This window comes from Leptodactylus fuscus, chromosome 6, assembly GCF_031893055.1.
Source record: "Leptodactylus fuscus isolate aLepFus1 chromosome 6, aLepFus1.hap2, whole genome shotgun sequence".
In the NCBI taxonomy this organism is placed as follows: Eukaryota; Metazoa; Chordata; class Amphibia; order Anura; family Leptodactylidae; genus Leptodactylus; species Leptodactylus fuscus.
The window spans coordinates 19,410,903-19,432,767 of record NC_134270.1 but is presented as its reverse complement, the minus strand read 5'-3'; the positions used below and the strand labels follow the sequence as shown (position 1 = coordinate 19,432,767).

The 21,865-nt window shown below is 46.6% G+C and overlaps 1 protein-coding gene across 1 annotated transcript in view; it reads left to right on the top strand.

Annotated features, from left to right (window-relative positions):
• TBCD (tubulin folding cofactor D) overlaps positions 1-21,865 on the top strand; it is a 137,846-nt gene that overhangs the window by 12,508 nt on the left and 103,473 nt on the right. The window contains exons 4-9 of the mRNA XM_075279437.1: positions 308-405; positions 1,292-1,393; positions 3,405-3,551; positions 3,651-3,706; positions 4,743-4,875; positions 19,704-19,749. Coding sequence (XP_075135538.1) covers positions 308-405; positions 1,292-1,393; positions 3,405-3,551; positions 3,651-3,706; positions 4,743-4,875; positions 19,704-19,749 — 582 coding nt within the window. The remainder of the gene's footprint in view (positions 1-307; positions 406-1,291; positions 1,394-3,404; positions 3,552-3,650; positions 3,707-4,742; positions 4,876-19,703; positions 19,750-21,865) is intronic.

Genomic DNA, 21,865 nt, shown 5'->3' with positions numbered 1-21,865 from the left:
TACTGCTCTGTTTACGTGAGGCTTTTGGGAACCTTGTCCTTCTGTTTCTGGCGAGTCCAAACCCCAGCAATGAGACGGTTAAAGGGAAAGCTGCTTTTAAAGACTCCCTTTTTTAAGCTGACAAAGACTTGCAGAAGGAAAAGGCCAGTCATATATGTAATGGTCTCCAATATGTGGTTCACCGTGTTCCCAGCATGACCTGACCGCTGCAGGTTGAGGTACAGACCTCTGGAGGGAATGCTGTGAGTACAAGTGTCCTCCAGGTGGCAGCAGTGTACACTCACTAATGCTTTGTATTCTCTTGCAGAGTGGATGTTGGATCTCTTACTGGATATTGTACGAGACAAATCCTCTTCACCCGTTCTCATGCATTTGAGCTTTAAGTTCCTCTATTTAATTTCCAAGGTAACTTGTCTACTTTTTAAAATTAATATTCATTTTGGTTTTTTTAGCCCTGAATTTCTTTACTGATTAATTTCCCAACTTCCCTTTAACAATTTGTAAAGTGCTGCGGAATATGTTGGCGCTATAGCCATAAAATATATTATTATTTCTAGCAGTCAAATATCCTCCCCTCATACAACCATAGGGTTAGGGGCTGTTCACACTGCAGAAATGGAAGAGGAATCTGTGGTAAAATCGAGCAGGACGCTTATTTCCTCAGCATTTGGCTTTGATCTCTGGGAGCTGATTCAGGGCAGAATTTGGTGCTGATTTGGGGGTGAAATAAACTTTAAAATCAGCACCAAGTTACACTGTACAAACTTTACCTTAAAAAGACAAAATACTGGCAGCTGCCAGTCACCACTAGAGGGCGCACATAGTATACAGATTTATATAGCTCCAATTAACTCTAATAATAAAGTCGATTGTAGTTAGCGCCCTCTAGTGGCACCTCCTAAACATACCTACTAGAGATCTAAGTGAGGTTGTATGCAGCTGAGATATAAGGCATGACATTGACTGAGGGGGTTATTCCAGGTGCACCACGTTGTTAGGACCCCATAGATGATATACTAAGGGGCTATGTTGCTCTTCTAAATTTTTCCATGTACAACGACATGACTGTCCAGGGGACACAAAGGTTTGCTGCTGGTCTGGTAAAATAAAATGTTAACAGAAAATGCAGTCTATATCCACTGCTGTCCTTAAAAAAGAAATGTCCCCACTAAAGATTCTGTATAATTATCTATGTATAGACAATACATTTACATGGTGGATCCATGGGGGTCTCTGTGGGTGTATCACTCCTGTAATGCATCTCTATACTGACAGACTTATCCTCCAACAGGTTCGGGGCTATAAGATTTTTCTGCGACTCTTTCCACATGAAGTTGTTGATGTCCATCCAGTGCTGGAACTGATCTCTGTACAGAATCCTGCAGATCATGAGGTGAGAGGGGGCGCAGTGTTATGTCCAGAGCAAGTGACTTTAATGTCCCTCCCTCACACTTGGGGTACAGGATAATGACAGGCTGATACTTGGGGTACAGGATAATGACAGGCTGACACTTGGGGTACAGGATAATGACATGCTGACACTTGGGGTACAGGATAATGACAGGCTGACACTTGGGGTATAGGATAATGACAGGCTGATACTTGGGGTACAGGATAATGACAGGCTGATACTTGGGGTACAGGATAATGACAGGCTGATACTTGGGGTACAGGATAATGACAGGCTGATACTTGGGATAAGGATAATGACAGGCTGACACTTGGGGTACAGGATAGTGACAGGCTGATACTTGGGGTACAGGATAATGACAGGCTGTCACTTGGGGTACAGGATAGTGACTGGCTGATACTTGGGGTACAGGATAATGACAGGCTGATACTTGGGGTACAGGATAATGACAGGCTGATACTTGGGGTACAGGATAATGACAGGCTGACACTTGGGGTACAGGATAGTGACAGGCTGATACTTGGGGTACAGGATAATGACAGGCTGATACTTGGGGTACAGGATAGTGACAGGCTGATACTTGGGGTACAGGATAATGACAGGCTGATACTTGGGGTACAGGATAATGACAGGCTGATACTTGGGGTACAGGATAATAACAGGCTGATACTTGGGGTACAGGATAATGACAGGCTGTCACTTGGGGTACAGGATAATAACAGGCTGATACTTGGGGTACAGGATAATGACAGGCTGTCACTTGGGGTACAGGATAATAACAGGCTGATACTTGGGGTACAGGATAATGACAGGCTGATACTTGGGGTACAGGATAATGACAGGCTGATACTTGGGGTACAGGATAATGACAGGCTGTCACTTGGGGTACAGGATAGTGACAGGCTGATACTTGGGGTACAGGATAGTGACAGGCTGATACTTGGGGTACAGGATAATGACAGGCTGACACTTGGGGTACGGGATAATGACAGGCTGATACTTGGGGTACAGGATAATGACAGGCTGACACTTGGGGTACAGGATAATGACAGGCTGATACTTGGGGTACAGGATAATGACAGGCTGTCACTTGGGGTACAGGATAATGACAGGCTGATACTTGGGGTACAGGATAATGACAGGCTGATACTTGGGGTACAGGATAATGACAGGCTGTCACTTGGGGTACAGGATAGTGACAGGCTGATACTTGGGGTACAGGATAGTGACAGGCTGATACTTGGGGTACAGGATAATGACAGGCTGACACTTGGGGTACAGGATAATAACAGGCTGATACTTGGGGTACAGGATAATGACAGGCTGATACTTGGGGTACAGGATAATGACAGGCTGATACTTGGGGTACAGGATAATGACAGGCTGACACTTGGGGTACAGGATAATGATAGGGTGACACTTGGGGTACAGGATAATAACAGGCTGATACTTGGGGTACAGGATAATGACAGGCTGATACTTGGGGTACAGGATAATGACAGGCTGATACTTGGGGTACAGGATAATGACAGGCTGATACTTGGGGTACAGGATAATGACAGGCTGATACTTGGGGTACAGGATAATGACAGGCTGATACTTGGGGTACAGGATAATGACAGGCTGATACTTGGGGTACAGGATAATGACAGGCTGATACTTGGGGTACAGGATAATGACAGGCTGATACTTGGGGTACAGGATAATGACAGGCTGATACTTGGGGTACAGGATAATGACAGGCTGATACTTGGGGTACAGGATAGTGACAGGCTGATACTTGGGGTACAGGATAATAACAGGCTGATACTTGGGGTACAGGATAATGACAGGCTGACACTTGGGGTACAGGATAATGACAGGCTGACACTTGGGGTACAGGATAATGACAGGCTGATACTTCTTCTGCCTGTGCTCCCTGATATACTGTATATAGATCTCTCTCTCTGTATATTGTGGTCCTTGTCCTCTTACCGCTTGTTTCTCTCCTCAGACCTGGGAGACACGTTACATGCTGCTCCTGTGGTTAGCTATGACCTGTCTCATACCCTTTGACCTCTCACGTCTGGATGGAAACCTCTCTGCGGAAGGAGGACAGATTCGCCGCTCTACCATGGATCACATCCTGGAGATCGCTAAGGTCTGCTCTCAGGGACGAGTGTCTTCTCTCTCTCCTCTCTGTCTTCTGCCTGAGCCCTGTACACACAGATAAACTGATTCTCTTCTCTCTGCTCCTCAGTCTTATCTGCTGGTCAGTGACAAGGCTCGGGACGCTGCTGCAGTGCTTGTGTCCAAGTAAGTCTCCTCTCATAGTGTACAATTGTGGTGACATTAATATGAGCAATTCTCTCCAGTGTCGATCCCCAAAGATATGATCAGAATGACCGCCATTACTGAGAAGTGGCTAGAAATGACGGCACATACCCCTAGTCCTATGACTACAGACTGGAGTTACGACCATTGGCCTTAGGTTTCTGTCTAGATTTACTAATAGAGCTGTAGTGTGAGATTTTCTACATGGGCCCCACTAGAAGATCTGGTGTTTTTATTAGAATAACCTCTAGGTGGCATCAGCAGGCTCCCAAAAACTTTGGACTGCAAGTCGAGTAGGTCGCTTGTGACTTTTTTTCACTGTAGGTATACATTCCTATGTTGTGCATTGTCATCCCTCCATTATTTCAAGGCTCACAGACTCCCCCATATTCCTATGGAGCCCTCACCTCTGTTTGTCTTTGATAAGGCAGCTCATAGTAGAGGGGGTGCCCTCAGTTAATGGCGCTGTTGAGGATATCTTCCTAAAATAGGTCACCAGTTTCAGGTCAATGGGAGTCCAACACTTGACACCCTCAACGGTCATCTGATTGCGGCGTCTGCAGCAACCTGGAACCAGCTATTCAGTATAATGTAGACTGTGCAGGGCTATGCCCGGTTACTGCAGCTCTGTCCCCTTCATGGGAATTGCAGTAACCAGTCATGGCCACTACATGGTGTACGGCGCTCTGCTTCCAGTCAGTATATTGTGCAGCTAGTCCCGGTGCACAGCAACGCTGGCAGTAATCTGATCATTAGGGGTGCAGGTTGTTGCCCCCTGACCTGATACTCATGACCTAGTCCTAAGGATTGGTCTATAATAGTAAAGTCCTGAGAATTCTTTTAAGTACCTGCAGATTATTGGAGCAGACACTCCGTTTTGGGGGCCCACTTATTAGACCCCCCATTAATAATGCCCTTCCTATAAGGGGGTAACCCCCTAGTAGTGTTTTTGTAGCCACCTGCTGCACTCCAGGTCCGCCATGTTTATGTTGCTGTGATATTCCGTCCCTTTCTGCAGGTTCATCACCCGCCCAGACGTCAAACAGAAGAGAATGGCCGACTTCCTAGACTGGTCTCTGGCTACATTATCGAAAGCTTCCTACCTGACCATAGAAGGAACCATCACCATGGACGGCATCCTTCAGGCCTTGGTATGTGTCACCCGTGTTCACATGCATTGGTTATCCGGTCACACAGTAATTCACCTAGCCAGACCGGAAATTTTTAGAAATACAGGGTATCCAAATACAGTAGGATGGGCTTTTCTGCCATCGTGGAGAGTGTTTTGGTGCGGACAGAGTGACTATCAATAGATCGCCTGCAGATCACTGATCCCTGATCATCCCAACTGGTTAGAAGGGAATGACTGGAGCTCAGTTGTCTGTAGTATTCACACAGGATGACCCATAATATCATGAGTATGCTAGTGCCCATACTGACATGCCAGGCATAGTGCCCCATAATGCATCCCTTTAAAGGGGTTTTCTTGGACTCACATATTGCTGACCTGTTCTTAGAATAAGTTATCAATATGTGATTGGTGCGGATCTGACACCTGAGTCTCCCATAGATCAGATGTTTGCAAGTGTATGGGGCTGAGCTGCAATACCGAGCACAGCCACTGCGAAATGTACGGCGCTGTGTTTGGTATTCAGCAAAGAAGACTATAGATGAGCGAGTACTGTTGGGATCAGCCGATCCGAACAGCACGCTCGCATAGAAATGAATGGACGTAGCCGGCACGCGGGGGATTAAGCGGCCGGCCGCTGTCAAAGCGGAAGCACCAGGTGCATCCATTCATTTCTATGGAGTGTGCTGTTCAGATCGGCTGATCCAAACAGTACTCGCTCATCTCTAAAGAAGACCCAGTGCTCACCCCAACGCAGTGGCCTCTTCAGCCAGCTGATCTGTGAAGGTCCTGGGTGTCGGACCCTCACTTATCACGTAGTAATGATGTATCCAGTGACATATGGATCTGAGTATGGTGAGGATCCAATCACTGCCTCTAGAGGGGGCTGCTGCTACACCTTACACAGATCTGTGTAACATGGCATTGTTCCTGTAGAGGGCGCCATTTCTGTAGTTTTAAAGCCAAATATAAATGTTTTGAAGATTTATCACTAAAATAAGTAAAATGAAAATTCTTTTCATCTGAAATCACTTCAATGGGATAAGAGCCGATTCATCCAATATATAAGAAACCTGCCCTCTAATGAGAGTATCCCAGGGCTATCCCTTCATTTCTCTCTGTGCTTATGGCTACGGGGTGGTCCCCATTAGTGTGGACCCCAGGACTGGTGCTTGTCACACCGAGACTTCTATCTGCCCCATAGGATAGTAAAGCAGAGCCCCCACCCCCATTGTATGATGCAGTAACCTGCTGCTCCCGTCCAGTGACTGCTCCATAATCTGATAATTCTCCTGAAGGGTTTGGCCGCCGTTCACCTGTTCATTAATGAAGTCTGAAGCGATACTCTGCTTAAGTAACACTGAAACCCGGCCCGGGCTGTGCCTCGCAGCAATGTCTTTGCATCTTTACACATATCTACACACAGTACACTCTCAGGATGAGTTCACACTATGTCTTTGTGGAATCTTCCTTGTAATGGACTTTTAAAGGGATTCTACAATTTAAATTGATTTTTTTCTCGTTGACACGTAGGACTAGCCTTAAGAAAGGCTATTCTTCTCCTACCTTTAGATGTCTTCTCCGCGCCGCTGTTCAGTATAAATCCTGGTTTTCGTCAGTATGCAAATGAGTTATCTCGCAGCACTGGGGGCGGTCCCCAGTACTCAAACAGCACTGGGGGCGTAACCAATGCTGCGAGAGAACTCTCCAGCACCGCCTCCATCCTCTTCAGGAACATCTTCTTCACACGTCTTCTTCCGGCGCAGGCGGTCAAACTTCTAGGCTTTGGGCAGAGCCGACTGTGCATGCCCACAGGCCACAAGAAAATGGCCGCTTACTTACTGTGTAAGAGGGCATTTTTCTTGTGGCCGTGGGCATGTGCAGTCGGCTTTGCGCGGAGAAAACATCTAAAGGTAGGAGAAGAATAACCTTTCTTAAGGCTATTCCTACGTGTCAACGAGAAAAAATTAGATTTTAATGGTAGAATCCCTTTAAGCAGGATTGTGCAACAGGACTCCTATGGCTATGTTCACACCTTCATCAAATTTTCAGTTTTACTATGTCATAGGAGCAGAAAAGCACAAAATAACAGCGATGGATCCGCCACATGATGGACACCCCGCGCCTCACGGACCCTATTGATTTATCACGGGGTCTATTAGCATCTGTGATGTTATGAATTAGGAACAGTTGACCTGGTCCAGGGATATCTATAATGTGAGACTGCCCCTTTAAATTCAGAATTGAATTTTTGGATACTTAAAGGGGTTTTAGTTTTTAAAGGGTTTTTCTAGGACTTGCATATTGATGTCCTGTGCTTAGGATCGGATAACAATATGTAATTGATGGGGGTGGTCTGACATCAGAGACCCCCCCACCAATTAGCTGTTTGCCAATGACATCACATTCATCAGTCACATGGTACAGCAGCAGCTCAGTCCCATTCAGGTCTATGGGGCTGAGTTGCAATACCTAATATTGCCACTAAACAATGTATGGCGCTGTGTTTGGTATTGATTGAAGAGGCCAAAGTGCACATCTCAACACTCTAACCAGCTGATCTATGGGGTCCCATGTGTCTGACCCCCACTGATCTCGTATTGATTAGGATATAAGTCCTGGAAAACCCCTTTAAGATGTAAGGGCTGTTGGTAAAAGAAGAGAATTTGGACATCTGCCTCAGATTCCTCTTCACTTTTCTACTTCTGGCAAAATGCTGAAGCAGCCACAGAAACAATGGAGGGCATAGACTTTCCTGCTCTCCATTGGACAGGACGGTGTTCACCTGCTCACCCCTGGTTGGGCGGCGCTCACCAGTTTGCCATTTGCCAGGAGCATTCTTGCATTGGGACGGCACTCACTATTCCTGTGCTCACCAGTTGTCCAGGAGCATGCTTGCCTGCTTTCCATTGGCTGGGACTTTGCTAATCTGCTCTCCAATGGGCATAGGGATGCTTGCCATTTCTCCATTAACCCCTTGCTGTGCTCATCTGCTGTCTATTGGCTGGGATCATCCTCTCCTTCTGATACTGGAATTATTTTCCCACTAGCCTCTGCCCGCGACTTCATCTGTGTGTTGTTGGCGTCGATGATCCGCCTATATTCAGCAAATTACTGCCGTCGATGGTTTTCCTGCTCCGGCATTTCGGCAGCTCTCAACTTGTTCCTCACGCCGTGCCTGTGATTGTCTTTTTGGAATTTGGGATGGAAATCCATGCAAACACGGGGAAAACATACAAACTCCTTGCAGATGGTTTTTTGCCCTTGGCGGGATTTGAACACCAGAACTCCAGCGCTGCAAGGTTGCAGTGCTAACCACTGAGCCACCGTGTTGCCCCCCTGTCTGTGATTGTTCTGGCATCTCAGCAGCTCGCTGGTACGCCTTATAATGAGCGTGTTGTTGGTGTTGATGATCCGCCTGCTCCGTCGTTTCGGCAGCTGTCAAGCTGGCCTGCCACAGAACTCGTTCCTCGTGCTGTGCACGTGATTGTTCCGGCATAATGAGTGTGTTGTTGGCTTGATGATTCCCCTGAGCTCCGCTTGAGGAGAACTCTGTAACTTCTGGCTCCTTCATAGCTCTCGTTGTTTGTCACAAATTAGATTTTCTTTTTCCCGGTGTGTTTATAAGTAGCAAACTGCCTATTTGGATTAAAGGTGTTTTCCCATCCAGTGTGTCAGCACTCTGCCTGGAGCAGATCAGATAATATGCAAATGCATGTACACAATCCACTGAGGGTTAGCTGAGTGTTTACATAGAGAGATAACAGACCTGACTTGATCAGCCTGCTGCCAAGAGCAGTGTAATATAGTATGTGAGCATAAATTCACAACAGTCATGAAGCCATTTCTTTTACCGGGATAAGAAGTAGCCTATGTGATAATCGTGGTTACAAATTATCTATGTGCCAAATTTTATCCAAATCCGTTCAGCCATTTTTGTGTGATTGAGGAACAAAACACACAAACTTTTCCATACTTTATATATATATATATATATATATATATATATATATATATACACTCACCGGCCACTTTATTAGGTACACCTGTCCAACTGCTCGTTAACACTTAATTTCTAATCAGCCAATCACATGGCGGCAACTCAGTGCATTTAGGCATGTAGACATGGTCAAGACAATCTCCTGCAGTTCAAACCGAGCATCAGTATGGGGAAGAAAGGTGATTTGAGTGCCTTTGAACGTGGCATGGTTGTTGGTGCCAGAAGGGCTGGTCTGAGTATTTCAGAAACTGCTGATCTACTGGGATTTTCACGCACAACCATCTCTAGGGTTTACAGAGAATGGTCCGAAAAAGAAAAAACATCCAGTGAGCGGCAGTTCTGTGGGCGGAAATGCGTTGTTGATGCCAGAGGTCAGAGGAGAATGGCCAGACTGGTTCGAGCTGATAGAAAGGCAACAGTGACTCAAATAGCCACCCGTTACAACCAAGGTAGCCAGAAGAGCATCTCTGAACGCACAGTACGTCGAACTTTGAGGCAGATGGGCTACAGCAGCAGAAGACCACACCGGGTGCCACTCCTTTCAGCTAAGAACAGGAAACTGAGGCTACAATTTGCACAAGCTCATCGAAATTGGACAATTGAAGATTGGAAAAACGTTGCCTGGTCTGATGAGTCTCGATTTCTGCTGCGACATTCGGATGGTAGGGTCAGAATTTGGCGTCAACAACATGAAAGCATGGAGCCATCCTGCCTTGTATCAACGGTTCAGGCTGGTGGTGGTGGTGTCATGGTGTGGGGAATATTTTCTTGGCACTCTTTGGGCCCCTTGGTACCAATTGAGCATCGTTGCAACGCCAAAGCCTACCTGAGTATTGTTGCTGACCATGTCCATCCCTTTATGACCACAATGTACCCAACATCTGATGGCTACTTTCAGCAGGATAATGCTCCATGTCATAAAGCTGGAATCATCTCAGACTGGTTTCTTGAACATGACAATGAGTTCACTGTACTCCAATGGCCTCCACAGTCACCAGATCTCAATCCAATAGAGGAGCATCTTTGGGATGTGGTGGAACGGGAGATTCGCATCATGGATGTGCAGCCGACAAATCTGCGGCAACTGTGTGATGCCATCATGTCAATATGGACCAAAATCTCTGAGGAATGCTTCCAGCACCTTGTTGTATCTATGCCACGAAGAATTGAGGCAGTTCTGAAGGCAAAAGGGGGTCCAACCCGTTACTAGCATGGTGTACCTAATAAAGTGGCCGGTGAGTGTATATTAGTAGGAAGGATAGGATGATGGCAGGGTTAATGCGCTTTGATCTCCTGCTTGTCTGCCCCATCCCAGATAACGATCCCCTATTGATCTCACTGAAGGGTCTTAATTAGGGTAACGAGGCGAAACCTCCGCTGTAATATTCAATATACACACACACCTTGCCGGCCTGACCACCACTGAGCCTCTCATTAGGGTAACAACAAGTGAATACCCCCTGGGTGCCCCCCTGCTGTGGCAGTATTGGTGTGGTCTACTAAGTGTGTCATTGATGCGCAGCAAAATGTTCCTACACAGCTTTCCCATAAACCTGAATAGCAAAGTCACCTAGGGGTACATCCCACTCTCTAGTATCACTACCTATGTCCTGATGGAATACTAGCTGACAACGCCTGTAGAAATTGTAATATTGTCTATATAGGTTGTCACCCAGCTTTCCCAGAACTCCGAGTGACCTTGCTTCTGATTGGTGAAGCCAAAAGAGGAGCAAAGGATATATACTGTAAACTGGAGGAGGAAAGTCGGGTTTATGTTGCTTTGAGAGCTTTAAAGGTGGTCAAATTTGTCTTCACCCAGCTTTCCTAAAGTGTCGCTGCGTATCTATGCCATTCAGGACTCCAGCAAATCTGATTGACTTTTGAGAGTTGTACTGGTGGCCATTTTTGTTGCCACTCCAACTTTGCCACATAAGCAAATTCACCCAGGGGTGGACATATTACATGTGGGCCCATGGAGGGAAGGGGGCCCGCTCTACTGTTACATGAAGCAAAGGGGCGGCCTCTGGTCTAGACCTTTAGAGTGGAGGCCGCCGGGCAGGGTTGAGAGTATTGCTTGGCCATTTCTTTCAGACTGAACTGGACTGAAGCAAAACTATTATACTGTGGGGGTCTCAAAGTATAATCAACGGGGGCCCAGGGAAGGATGATCAAACATAATAAAAAGTGTTACCTCCGGGTCTGTGATTTGTGGCGAAATGAATAATGCTGTTTATTATGTTTAATGACCCCCCCCCTCCCCCCAGGTCTTACATTCTGGAGTCTGAAGAGACCTCACAGTATAATAATGGTTCGTGAGTGGTAAACCCTAAAAATTTAGGCCGTGGGTATGTGGCTTACACTGACAGTAGACTGTGACCTCTGCCCCGACACAGGCGTGATGACGTCATTCATCAGTGCCTGCAGTCAGAAGAAAGTGGATGCCGGGCTGCTCTTTGTGGGAGGTAATGTAAGTAGCATATAATACTGTGTGGAGCGCATTGTACTGTGTGGGGGCCACTGTGGAGTGCATTGTACTGTGTGGGGCCCACTGTGGAATGCGTTGTACTGTGTAGGGGCCACTGTGGAGCGCATTGTATTGTGTGGGGCCCACTGTGGAGCACATTGTACTGTGTGGGGCCCACTGTGGAGCACATTGTACTGTGTGGGGACCACTGTGGAGCGCATTGTATTGTGTGGGGCCCACTGTGGAGCGCATTGTACTGTGTGGGGGGTCCTTTCACTATTTATATCACACAGGATCTGTTTTATAGCAGACATGATATTAGTACAGACTGTAAGAACATTGTACGGTCACTATAAAACAGATCCTGTGCGATGTAAATAGTGAACGTTAATTGTTAGAAATTATACCAAATGCAAAAGAGCTTTACATTTCAGTACAAAGTTGTTTGTATTATTGAAATTCAGTAAAGCCCCATTCACATGACTGTAATTTGTGGGTCTGTAACCGTCCACCATTGTGGATCCGCACAGTATTAAGGTTATATTTCCGTGTTGCCACATTGTGATAATTTATTGGGTTTTGGGTTGCAATTTGGGCACTCGGTCTCTGAAAGGTTCTCCATCACTGGTCTAGAGGAATAAAATCTGCTCTTGACTTCCACTGAAGTGAATGGGAGAGTTTTTTTGAGGCAGATTCCACTTCTAAAATCCACTGTGTGAACTTCGCCCTAATGTCACTCTCCTTTACCTAGATTGCATATAAAACTTAAAAATATTAGGGCTCCTGTGTCTGCAAATGCCTCAAGTATTATAACATTTATCCCATATGGCGAATGGCGCAGCAGAGGGAAAAATCCAAATGAGCAAATTGTGTTTTTTTCCCCAATTCCAGCTCAGTGAACGGAAAAAAACGTTATCGCTTTTGGAAAGTGGGGAAGGAAAAAATGGAAAGCAACATCAGGACAACACTGTGGCTTAAGGGGTTAAAGGAAACTTTGTTGGCTGCCACCCAGCTTTCCAAGGAACAGATAAAACTGACAGCTTATGGTGATGACTGACGGTCTGCTTATTGGAACGTGGACCCCCAGTATTCGTCCCGTGTACACACACTCATTACTTCCTCCGCCGCGGTGTAGAATATCCGGTCTGTCTCCTGCATAGCATCGGTGACACGCTGAGCTCGGCTGTACCTGTCAGGACTTGTGCGACTCACTACACAGTGACACTCGCCAGCAGCGCTCTCGTACACCTGTTATACACCTGTCAGCGGCAGCCATACAGGTGCACGCTCCATGTAGTGACTGGTACTGACAGCTCCCGTCTGCTGGGAGTTGTAGTGTCAGAAATGATAGACCTGGAAACATTGGGTGACCATTGATCGTCTCCTTTGTCACCCAGCTTTCACTAGGACCTGAACGGCACATAAATCTTTCACGTTATGTGTGCATGTCTGTCTTTACTGTAGGTCTGGGATTTGATTCATGAAGCGGAGCAGGTGCAGCGGCAGCCAGAGGGTTAATCTCCGTCATCTGCGTCAGAAGCAGACTTCTCGTGGTCTTAGGGTACACCTTTAACACCCTGTGATTAAGCGTCAAGTGACAGGGCTCTAGGCGTCGTCACACCCGCCTCTTGCGTGACACAGATGCCATCATCTTCAAGTAGCCTCCGGCAGTGGAACTGGAAAAACAATTCACGGTAATTAGGGCTGTGAATAACATGGGCCGTCACCGGGGCTGCCCTACATACCTGCTGCCAGTCCGTCTGCACCCCTGCCATGTACCCACAGCCCTCTCATCATGGGTGATCGCAACACAAGTCACGACTCAAGTGCAAGGACTTGTGTGTGTCCTAATACTGCTAAAGTGGTCGCTCTCATCCGCTGCTTTAAGTGGAATCTGCCCACAAATTAAAGGGGCGCCAAAATACGGCATACCAAGGCCGCACGGGACAGCCAGGGCGGCCTTATTTTAAAGGGATCCTATCATTAGATAGCCTTTTTTTCTGACTAACATGTAGGAATAGCCTTAAGAAAGGCTATTCTTCTCCTACCTTTAGATGTCTTCTCCGCGCCGCTGAAATCCGGGTTTTCTTTGGTATGCAAATTAGTTCTCTTGCAGCACTAGGGGCGGTCCCCAATGCTGCCGGAGAACTCTCCAGCGCCGCCTCCATCTTCTTCTGGAACGCCCTCTCCCTGCGTCTTCTTCCGTCCTGGGTTTCAATCTTCCAGACCTCGGGCAGAGCCGACTGCGCATGCCCGTGGCCACAAGAAAATGGCCGCTTACACAGTAAGCTGGTGAAAGTGACCATTTTCTTGTGGCCGCTTACACAGTAAGCTGGTGTGAGCGACCATTTTCTTGTGGCCCAGCCATGCGCATTCAGCCATACCTGAACACTTGAAGATTGAAAGCCACCTTTTGGCTCATCCACCTATTTTGGGAAGTGTTATTATATGCTTGGATGTCCTGAGTGTAATAATTGGGGGATTGGGGAGTGTCAGAAAGGTAATAATAACGTATACTCTCCTTCCATCACCTCTTCTGGGCTCCATTGTGGAATCCGACGCTCAGTTTGGGTTGTCTTCCAGTTTCCTGGGTGACGTCACGGGCCAAGCGGACTCCCCAAACGGAAACCCAAATGCAGATGTGAACAAAGCCTAAGAACTGGTTTGCTCATCTCTTGCTACAATGTATCAGCGCAAGAACACTCTGGAACGCAGACTGTAACCCTACAAAGCCTTGTGTACACTGGATACGACTGTAACAGACCACCAGCTGTGAGAAGTGTTGGACCATATTGGTTTTCAGTAGAGATGAGCGAGTACTGTTTGGATCAGCCGATCCGAACAGCACGCTCCATAGAAATGAATGGATGCACCCGGTACTTCTGCTTCGATGGCGGCCGGCCGCTTAACCCCCCGCATGTCGGCTATGTCCATTCATTTCTATGCGTGCGTGCTGTTCGGATCGGCTGATCCCAACAGTACTCGCTCATCTCTAGTTTTCAGTCATTCCCTGGCAGCACGTATAGACTGTAAATAAGATGAGAGATTGAGCCTGACTGTTTGGTAAAAAGCTGCAAAATTTTTTCATTTTTACATAGAAGTGGCTGGTAAAGTAGCGAGTATACCAGAAGCTCATGTTACGCGTGTCTTGCATTGCTTCACCCGCCCCCGTCTGTGATCACAAGGCTAGATATTTGCTGGATCTTAGAATGTGAACAGAGATTAGAATTTTTTTCTAAAATTTTTTTGTTGCCCCGAGGCCTGGTCACATATAGCGGTGTACCCGGAAAAGGCTGCAGGCATTGTAAACAGGTGACTATAGCCTAGTCCTAGTTGTAGGACCCAGAGGCAGCAAAACACGCAGGATGTCACCTCAAGTCTTCTCATATTTGGCCGGGGTGTGAAGAGAAGACAGAAGGTATGTGGCCTCCGGGGTGTGTTTTCATTTCTAAGAGAACCTTTTGTTTTCTGTAGAATTATTGTTCTGTACTTTATAGAAGTCATTGGCAAAGGCTCCACGAGTGGCTCTTCTGGGGTGTGTGCAGCCCCAAACACTGTATCAGCCTACGGGTGCTTACATTACTAATCCGCAGTTATGTCATGTATTATACTCCAGAGCTGCACTCACTATTCTGCTGGTGCAGTCACTGTGTACATACATTACATTACTTATCCTGTACTGATCCTGAGTTACATCCTGTATTATACTCCAGAGCTGCGCTCACCATTCTGCTGGTACAGTCACTGTGTACATACATTACATTACTTATCCTGTACTGATCCTGAGTTACATCTTGTATTATACTCCAGAGCTGCGCTCACTATTCTTCTGGTACAGTCACTGTGTACATACATTACATTACTTATCCTGTACTGATCCTGAGTTACATCCTGTATTATACTCCAGAGCTGCGCTCACCATTCTGCTGGTACAGTCACTGTGTACATACATTACATTACTTATCCTGTACTGATCCTGAGTTACATCCTGTAATATACTCCAGAGCTGCGCTCACTATTCTGCTGGTACAGTCACTGTGTACATACATTACATTACTTATCCTGTACTGATCCTGAGTTACATCCTGTATTATACTCCAGAGCTGCGCTCACCATTCTGCTGGTACAGTCACTGTGTACATACATTACATTACTTATCCTGTATTATACTCCAGAGCTGCACTCACTATTCTGCTGGTGCAGTCACTGTGTACATACATTACATTACTTATCCTGTACTGATCCTGAGTTACATCCTGTATTATACTCCAGAGCTGTGCTCACTATTCTGCTGGTGGAGTCACTGTGTACATACATTACATTACTTATCCTGTATTATACTCCAGAGCTGCACTCACTATTCTGCTGGTGCAGTCACTGTGTACATACATTACATTACTTATCCTGTACTGATCCTGAGTTACATCCTGTATTATACTCCAGAGCTGTGCTCACTATTCTGCTGGTGGAGTCACTGTGTACATACATTACATTACTTATCCTGTACTGATCCTGAGTTACATACTGTATTATACTCCAGAGCTGCGCTCACTATTCTGCTGGTATAGTCACTGTGTACATACATTACATTACTTATCCTGTACTGATCCTGAGTTACATCCTGTATTATACTCCAGAGCTGCGCTCACTATTCTGCTGCTGCAGTCACTGTGTACATACATTACATTACTTATCCTGTACTGATCCTGAGTTACATCCTGTATTATACTCCAGAACTGCGCTCACTATTCTGCGGGTACAGTCACTGTGTACATACATTACATTACTTATCCTGTACTGATCCTGAGTTTCATCCTGTATTATACTCCAGAGCTGCACTCACTATTCTGCTGGTACAGTCACAGTGTACATACATTACATTACTTATCCTGTATTATACTCCAGAGCTGCGCTCACTATTCTGCTGGAGACACTCAGTGACCTTACAGACTGTCTCCCCCTGACATCTTGGCTGATCCTATAATCCAAGTAGTTTGTTCCTTGTTCTGCTCGTATCTTAGGATAATACAGATAATACATATGTATATCTAACCTGTAGTTAAGGCCAGGGTGTGTTTTACATATTTGAGAGGTGGTTATGTAAGTGTACCTGTCCAGGTGAAGGCTGCGCTGTGCTGTCTGTAGTTTTTAGGTCAACTCATAAAAGTGTCACTGGTTGGCATCTGATGATGTCAGTAATGGGATATAATTTTACCTGATATCAGGGCATACATTCCTTACTGGTAAGATGTACATGTATTATCTGTGTTATCCACCCATAGTAGCAGAACAAGGAATAAATTACCTGCATTATAGGATCAACCAAGATGTCAGGGGGAGACAGTCCATAAGGTCACTGAGTGTCCCCAATATTCTATATACTTTACATAGTGAATGCACCAGCAGAATAGTGAGTGCAGCTCTGGAGTATAATACAGGATGTAACTCAGGATCAGTACAAGATAAGTAATGTAATGTACACAGTGACTGTACCAGCAGAATAGTGAGCGCGGCTCTGGAGTATAATACAGGATGTAACTCAGGATCAGTACAGGATAAGTAATGTATGTACACAGTGACTGTACCAGCAGAATAGTGAGCGCAGCTCTGGAGTATAATACAGGATGTAACTCAGGATCAGTACAGGATAAGTAATGTATGTACACAGTGACTGTACCAGCAGAATAGTGAGCGCAGCTCTGGAGTATAATACAGGATGTAACTCAGGATCAGTACAGGATAAGTAATGTATGTACACAGTGACTGTACCAGCAGAATAGTGAGTGCAGCTCTGGAGTATAATACAGGATGTAACTCAGGATCAGTACAAGATAAGTAATGTATGTACACAGTGACTGCACCAGCAGAATAGTGAGTGCAGCTGTGGAATATAATACAGGATGTAACTCAGGATCAGTACAGGATAAGTAATGTAATGTATGTACACAGTGACTGCACCAGCAGAATAGTGAGTGCAGCTCTGGAGTATAATACAGGATGTAACTCAGGATCAGTACAGGATAAGTAATGTAATGTATGTACACAGTGACTGCACCAGCAGAATAGTGAGCGCAGCTCTGGAGTATAATACAGGATGTAACTCAGGATCAGTACAGGATAAGTAATGTAATGTATGTACACAGTGACTGCACCAGCAGAATAGTGAGCGCAGCTCTGGAGTATAATACAGGATGTAACTCAGGATCAGTACAGGATAAGTAATGTAATGTATGTACACAGTGACTGTACTAGCAGAATAGTGAGTGCAGCTCTGGAGTATAATACAGGATGTAACTCAGGATCAGTACAAGATATGTAATGTATGTACACAGTGACTGTACCAGCAGAATAGTGAGTGCAGCTCTGGAGTATAATACAGGATGTAACTCAGGATCAGTACAAGATATGTAATGTATGTACACAGTGACTGCACCAGCAGAATAGTGAGCGCAGCTCTGGAGTATAATACAGGATGTAACTCAGGATCAGTACAGGATAAGTAATGTAATGTATGTACACAGTGACCACACCAGCAGAATAGTGAGCGCAGCTCTGGAGTATAATACAGGATAAGTAATGTATGTACACAGAGACATCCCAGTGACATCACCACGCACCCAGTTCACACCTGCGCCCGGTCTCCGCTTTGCAGGTTTCCGTCTTGTGCCTGAGAGACTGGACAGGAGACGAAAACTGACAGTCATTTGAATGGGTTTGAAAAGTGTCCGCCTGTGTGTGCATCTTCTGCCTCTCCACGGCAAAATGTTTTTTTTTTTTTAACTGGACACAAAGTCGGACATGCAGGACTTTGTGTCCAGTTAAAAAAAAAAATTGGTTTCACCGCGTAAACTGGTGTAAGCAGCCATTTTCTTGTGGCCCAAACATGCCCAGTCGGCTTCTTAAGGCTATTCCTGCGTGTTAGTCAGAAAAAAAAGGGTATGCAATGATAGGATCCCTTTAAGTTGCACCCGTTTCCATGGGGTCAATCCTGCGCAGGTGCTTTGCCCCAGGGCACTATCATGATGTGAAACTTGGCGCAGCGGGCCGGGTACTCTGCCAGTTTTTGTGTTTGTCACACTGCACGGTGTCAGATATTCGTAGCCTATGTGCCAATCTTCAGAAACCCTTTCCCTCTGGACCAAAAGTTTAAAAGAAAATGGGACGAATAATGGAGGAAATCTCCCTGAGTCAGGCGGAGTGCGGCCAGTGAGGCTTGTAAATGGGGGTGGTCCGAGAGTCGTGTGCGCGGTGAATGGCATTAGTCAGGGCAATTACTGAGCTTTCAAGTAAATAACAGGGGTGGGGGTGTGTAATGATGGCCAATTGTTCCAAATATAGCCCCTGTGTACTGAAATCTGCAGGTCTGGGCTACAGGGATATTAACACCGCAGTAGTCGGGTGGCTGCTACACACCTGCTCAACGTAGGTGCACAGGGGGTACACATGTATTACATTAGGCACCGCCATGGGTACGTAATGGACCCATTCCTCAACCAATGCTTGTCTCTTTATTTGTAGGGGTTGTCAAGGATTGGAAAACATTTCTGCTTCCAGGAAGAGCGCCACACCTCTTTGCAGGTTAGGTCTAGTATTGCAGCTTAACTCCATGAAGTGAGGCTGAGCCGCTGTCAAGTATCAAGCCCATGGTATGCCGTCCTGGCAGCCATATTGGATGTCACTCAGCTTTCCCAGGCTCTTGAATGACAAGTCTTCTTGTTTCCATTAATAATCTGGAGAGTTTTCTCTGCATAGACCTATTCGTATAGGTGACAACCCTATCATAGTTGTACCGCTAACAATACTGATGGTCACCCATCTTTCCCAGGACCAGATAACACTTTACGATGGTCCTTTCCTCCTATCACGCGACGCAGGAGATGTCGTTTTCCTAGCGTTGACTTCTCTATGTGCCGGGGATCTTCCGGTGAGGTAGTCATTTTCCGTACTGCGAATATTAATTAGTTACCGTCGCTTCACAGGCCTGGAATGTGAGACCAGATATGTGGCACATAATTTGGTTTTCTTTAGCTCGCCTCTCGGGCCGCTCCCGCGTTCAGCGGCGGAATGCGGTGCGTTACTAGGAATGCAGAGGCTGTGTGTTTCTCCACCGCGTGGAATGCGCTTTATTAGCATGTGTGGTGGCGCCCTGCCAGCCTGCGCTTAATTACAGGGCTTAGAAGCAAATTAGGTCAGATCTTCCCGGTACCATGCCACCGACCCGGCTCTGGTATGTAGGTAATAAGGAGAGGTAGTGTGCAGGAAACAGCCAGCAAGTAGGTCAGCTGACCACACTTGGGCCAATCAGATTGAATGTTGGGGGGACTACATCGCAATTTGCTGGGATGTGTACGTTGTCCGTTAATGCTGCTTCTCTTCTTTGTTGCAGGCGCAGCTTTTCAAGCACGGCAAAAGAGAAGACTGCCTACCCTATGGTGAGACCCGGCCCCACGTCCCAAAAATAATTCTATCAAAGGGTTTTTTCTGGTCTTTCATATTGAAGAAGTATTCTTAGGCACCCGCACCGATCAGCTGGTTAAAGAAGTCACAGCGCTAACAAATGCTGCAGTCTCTTCCCTGTGCCGATAACATCACACTTATTGGTCTTACTCCCCTTGAGCGGCAATACCAAGAACAGCCACTACACTGATCTGTAGGGGTCCTGGGAATCAGACCACCACCAATTACATACTGATGACCTATCCTTATCAATGTGTTATGTCCTGGCTGGTTTCAGCCTTTAGATCTGGTCACTGGTAAAGCTGAGTGATTACTACGTAATCTGTGACATCGGCAAGGGTTGTCATACAGCTTTTCTAGAGCCCTGAAGGGTAAACCTGTCTAGTTATCTATTGGTATGTATGGCCTTACAATACCTTTATGGCACAGGGCAGGTTGGCCATTCAGTTATCTAAGAAAGCTGTATTAATGATGTTGTCACCCAGCTTTACAAAGAAAGGGATATGAAAGAAGTTGATGACTGAAGGGCTTCTGAGTATTATTACCTTTTAAAGGAATTGTTCACATTTGGTACTTATCTGCACTGCTCATTGGATAGATTGACGCCCCTCTGGCTAATGTTGCGGATTGCCTGTCATAGGGAATGTGCCGCAGTGGAGCCCGCGCCAGGTGTAGTCCCAGCTTTCATCAGGACCTGTTCTTTCACTTGTCCATGAACCGTTCCCACTGTCTCCCTTCAGTCTTCAGCCTCCTGCTGTCCTCCTCCTTCCTCTGGTCTCCCTTCAGTCTTTGGCCTCCTACTGTCCTCCTCCTTCCTCTGGTCTCCTTTCAGTCTTTGGGCTCTAGACCTTCTGCTGACCTTCTCCTTCCCTTGGTCTCCCTTCAGTCTTCAGCCTCCTGCTGTCCTCCTCCTTCCTCTGGTCTCCCTTCAGTCTTCAGCCTCCTGCTGTCCTCCTCCTTCCTCTGGTCTCCCTTCAGTCTTCAGCCTCCTACTGACCTCCTCCTTCCTCTGGTCTCCCTTCAGTCTTCAGCCTCCTGCTGTCCTCCTCCTTCCTCTGGTCTCCCTTCAGTCTTCAGCCTCCTACTGACCTCCTCCTTCCTCTGGTCTCCCTTCAGTCTTCAGCCTCCTGCTGTCCTCCTCCTTCCTCTGGTCTCCCTTCAGTCTTCAGCCTCCTACTGACCTCCTCCTTCCTCTGGTCTCCCTTCAGTCTTCAGCCTCCTGCTGTCCTCCTCCTTCCTCTGGTCTCCCTTCAGTCTTCAGCCTCCTACTGACCTCCTTCCTCTGGTCTCCCTTCAGTCTTCAGCCTCCTACTGTCCTCCTCCTTCCTCTGGTCTCCCTTCAGTCTTCAGCCTCCTGCTGTCCTCCTCCTTCCTCTGGTCTCCCTTCAGTCTTTGGCCTCCTACTGACCTCCTCCTTCCTCTGGTCTCCCTTCAGTCTTCAGCCTCCTACTGACCTTCTCCTTCCTCTGGTCTCCCTTCAGTCTTCAGCCTCCTGCTGTCCTCCTCCTTCCTATGGTCTCCCTTCAGTCTTCGGCCTCCTGCTGTCCCCCTCCTTCCTCTGGTCTCCTCCATTCTCCCTCCAGACCTCCTCCTTCCATCTTCCCTCTCTCTTTCCCGCCTCTTCTGTCTTCAGGATTTCCCAGACCAGATCTGCTGTTTCCTGCCCTGGCCTCTGTATTCATCATCTCCCTCCACATCTCCCTCCTCATCTCCCTCCACATCACTTCTAAGGGATTTTTCGTACACCCCTCTAGGATTGATCCGAAAATTCTATGACATTGTGCAGCATTGTCCACACTTGATGGACATCACATCCCCCGGCAGAGTCTTAGATACATTTCCAATAGATTTTGTGTCTTATTTCTATATCACATCATGTCTATTTCCCGGATTTAGATGTTGGTGACCTGTTCTTAGGATGGGTCATCATTATTAGATGATAATCGGGGTAGGGGGGTTATTAGATGCAGTGCTGTGGCCTCTTCGCGACTTGCATTGCATCCTGGATATGGTCATGTGACCAGTGGGCGCTGGTTATCAACCCCCGCAGATATCAGATTCAATATTGATCACTCATCTTTTCCAATGACC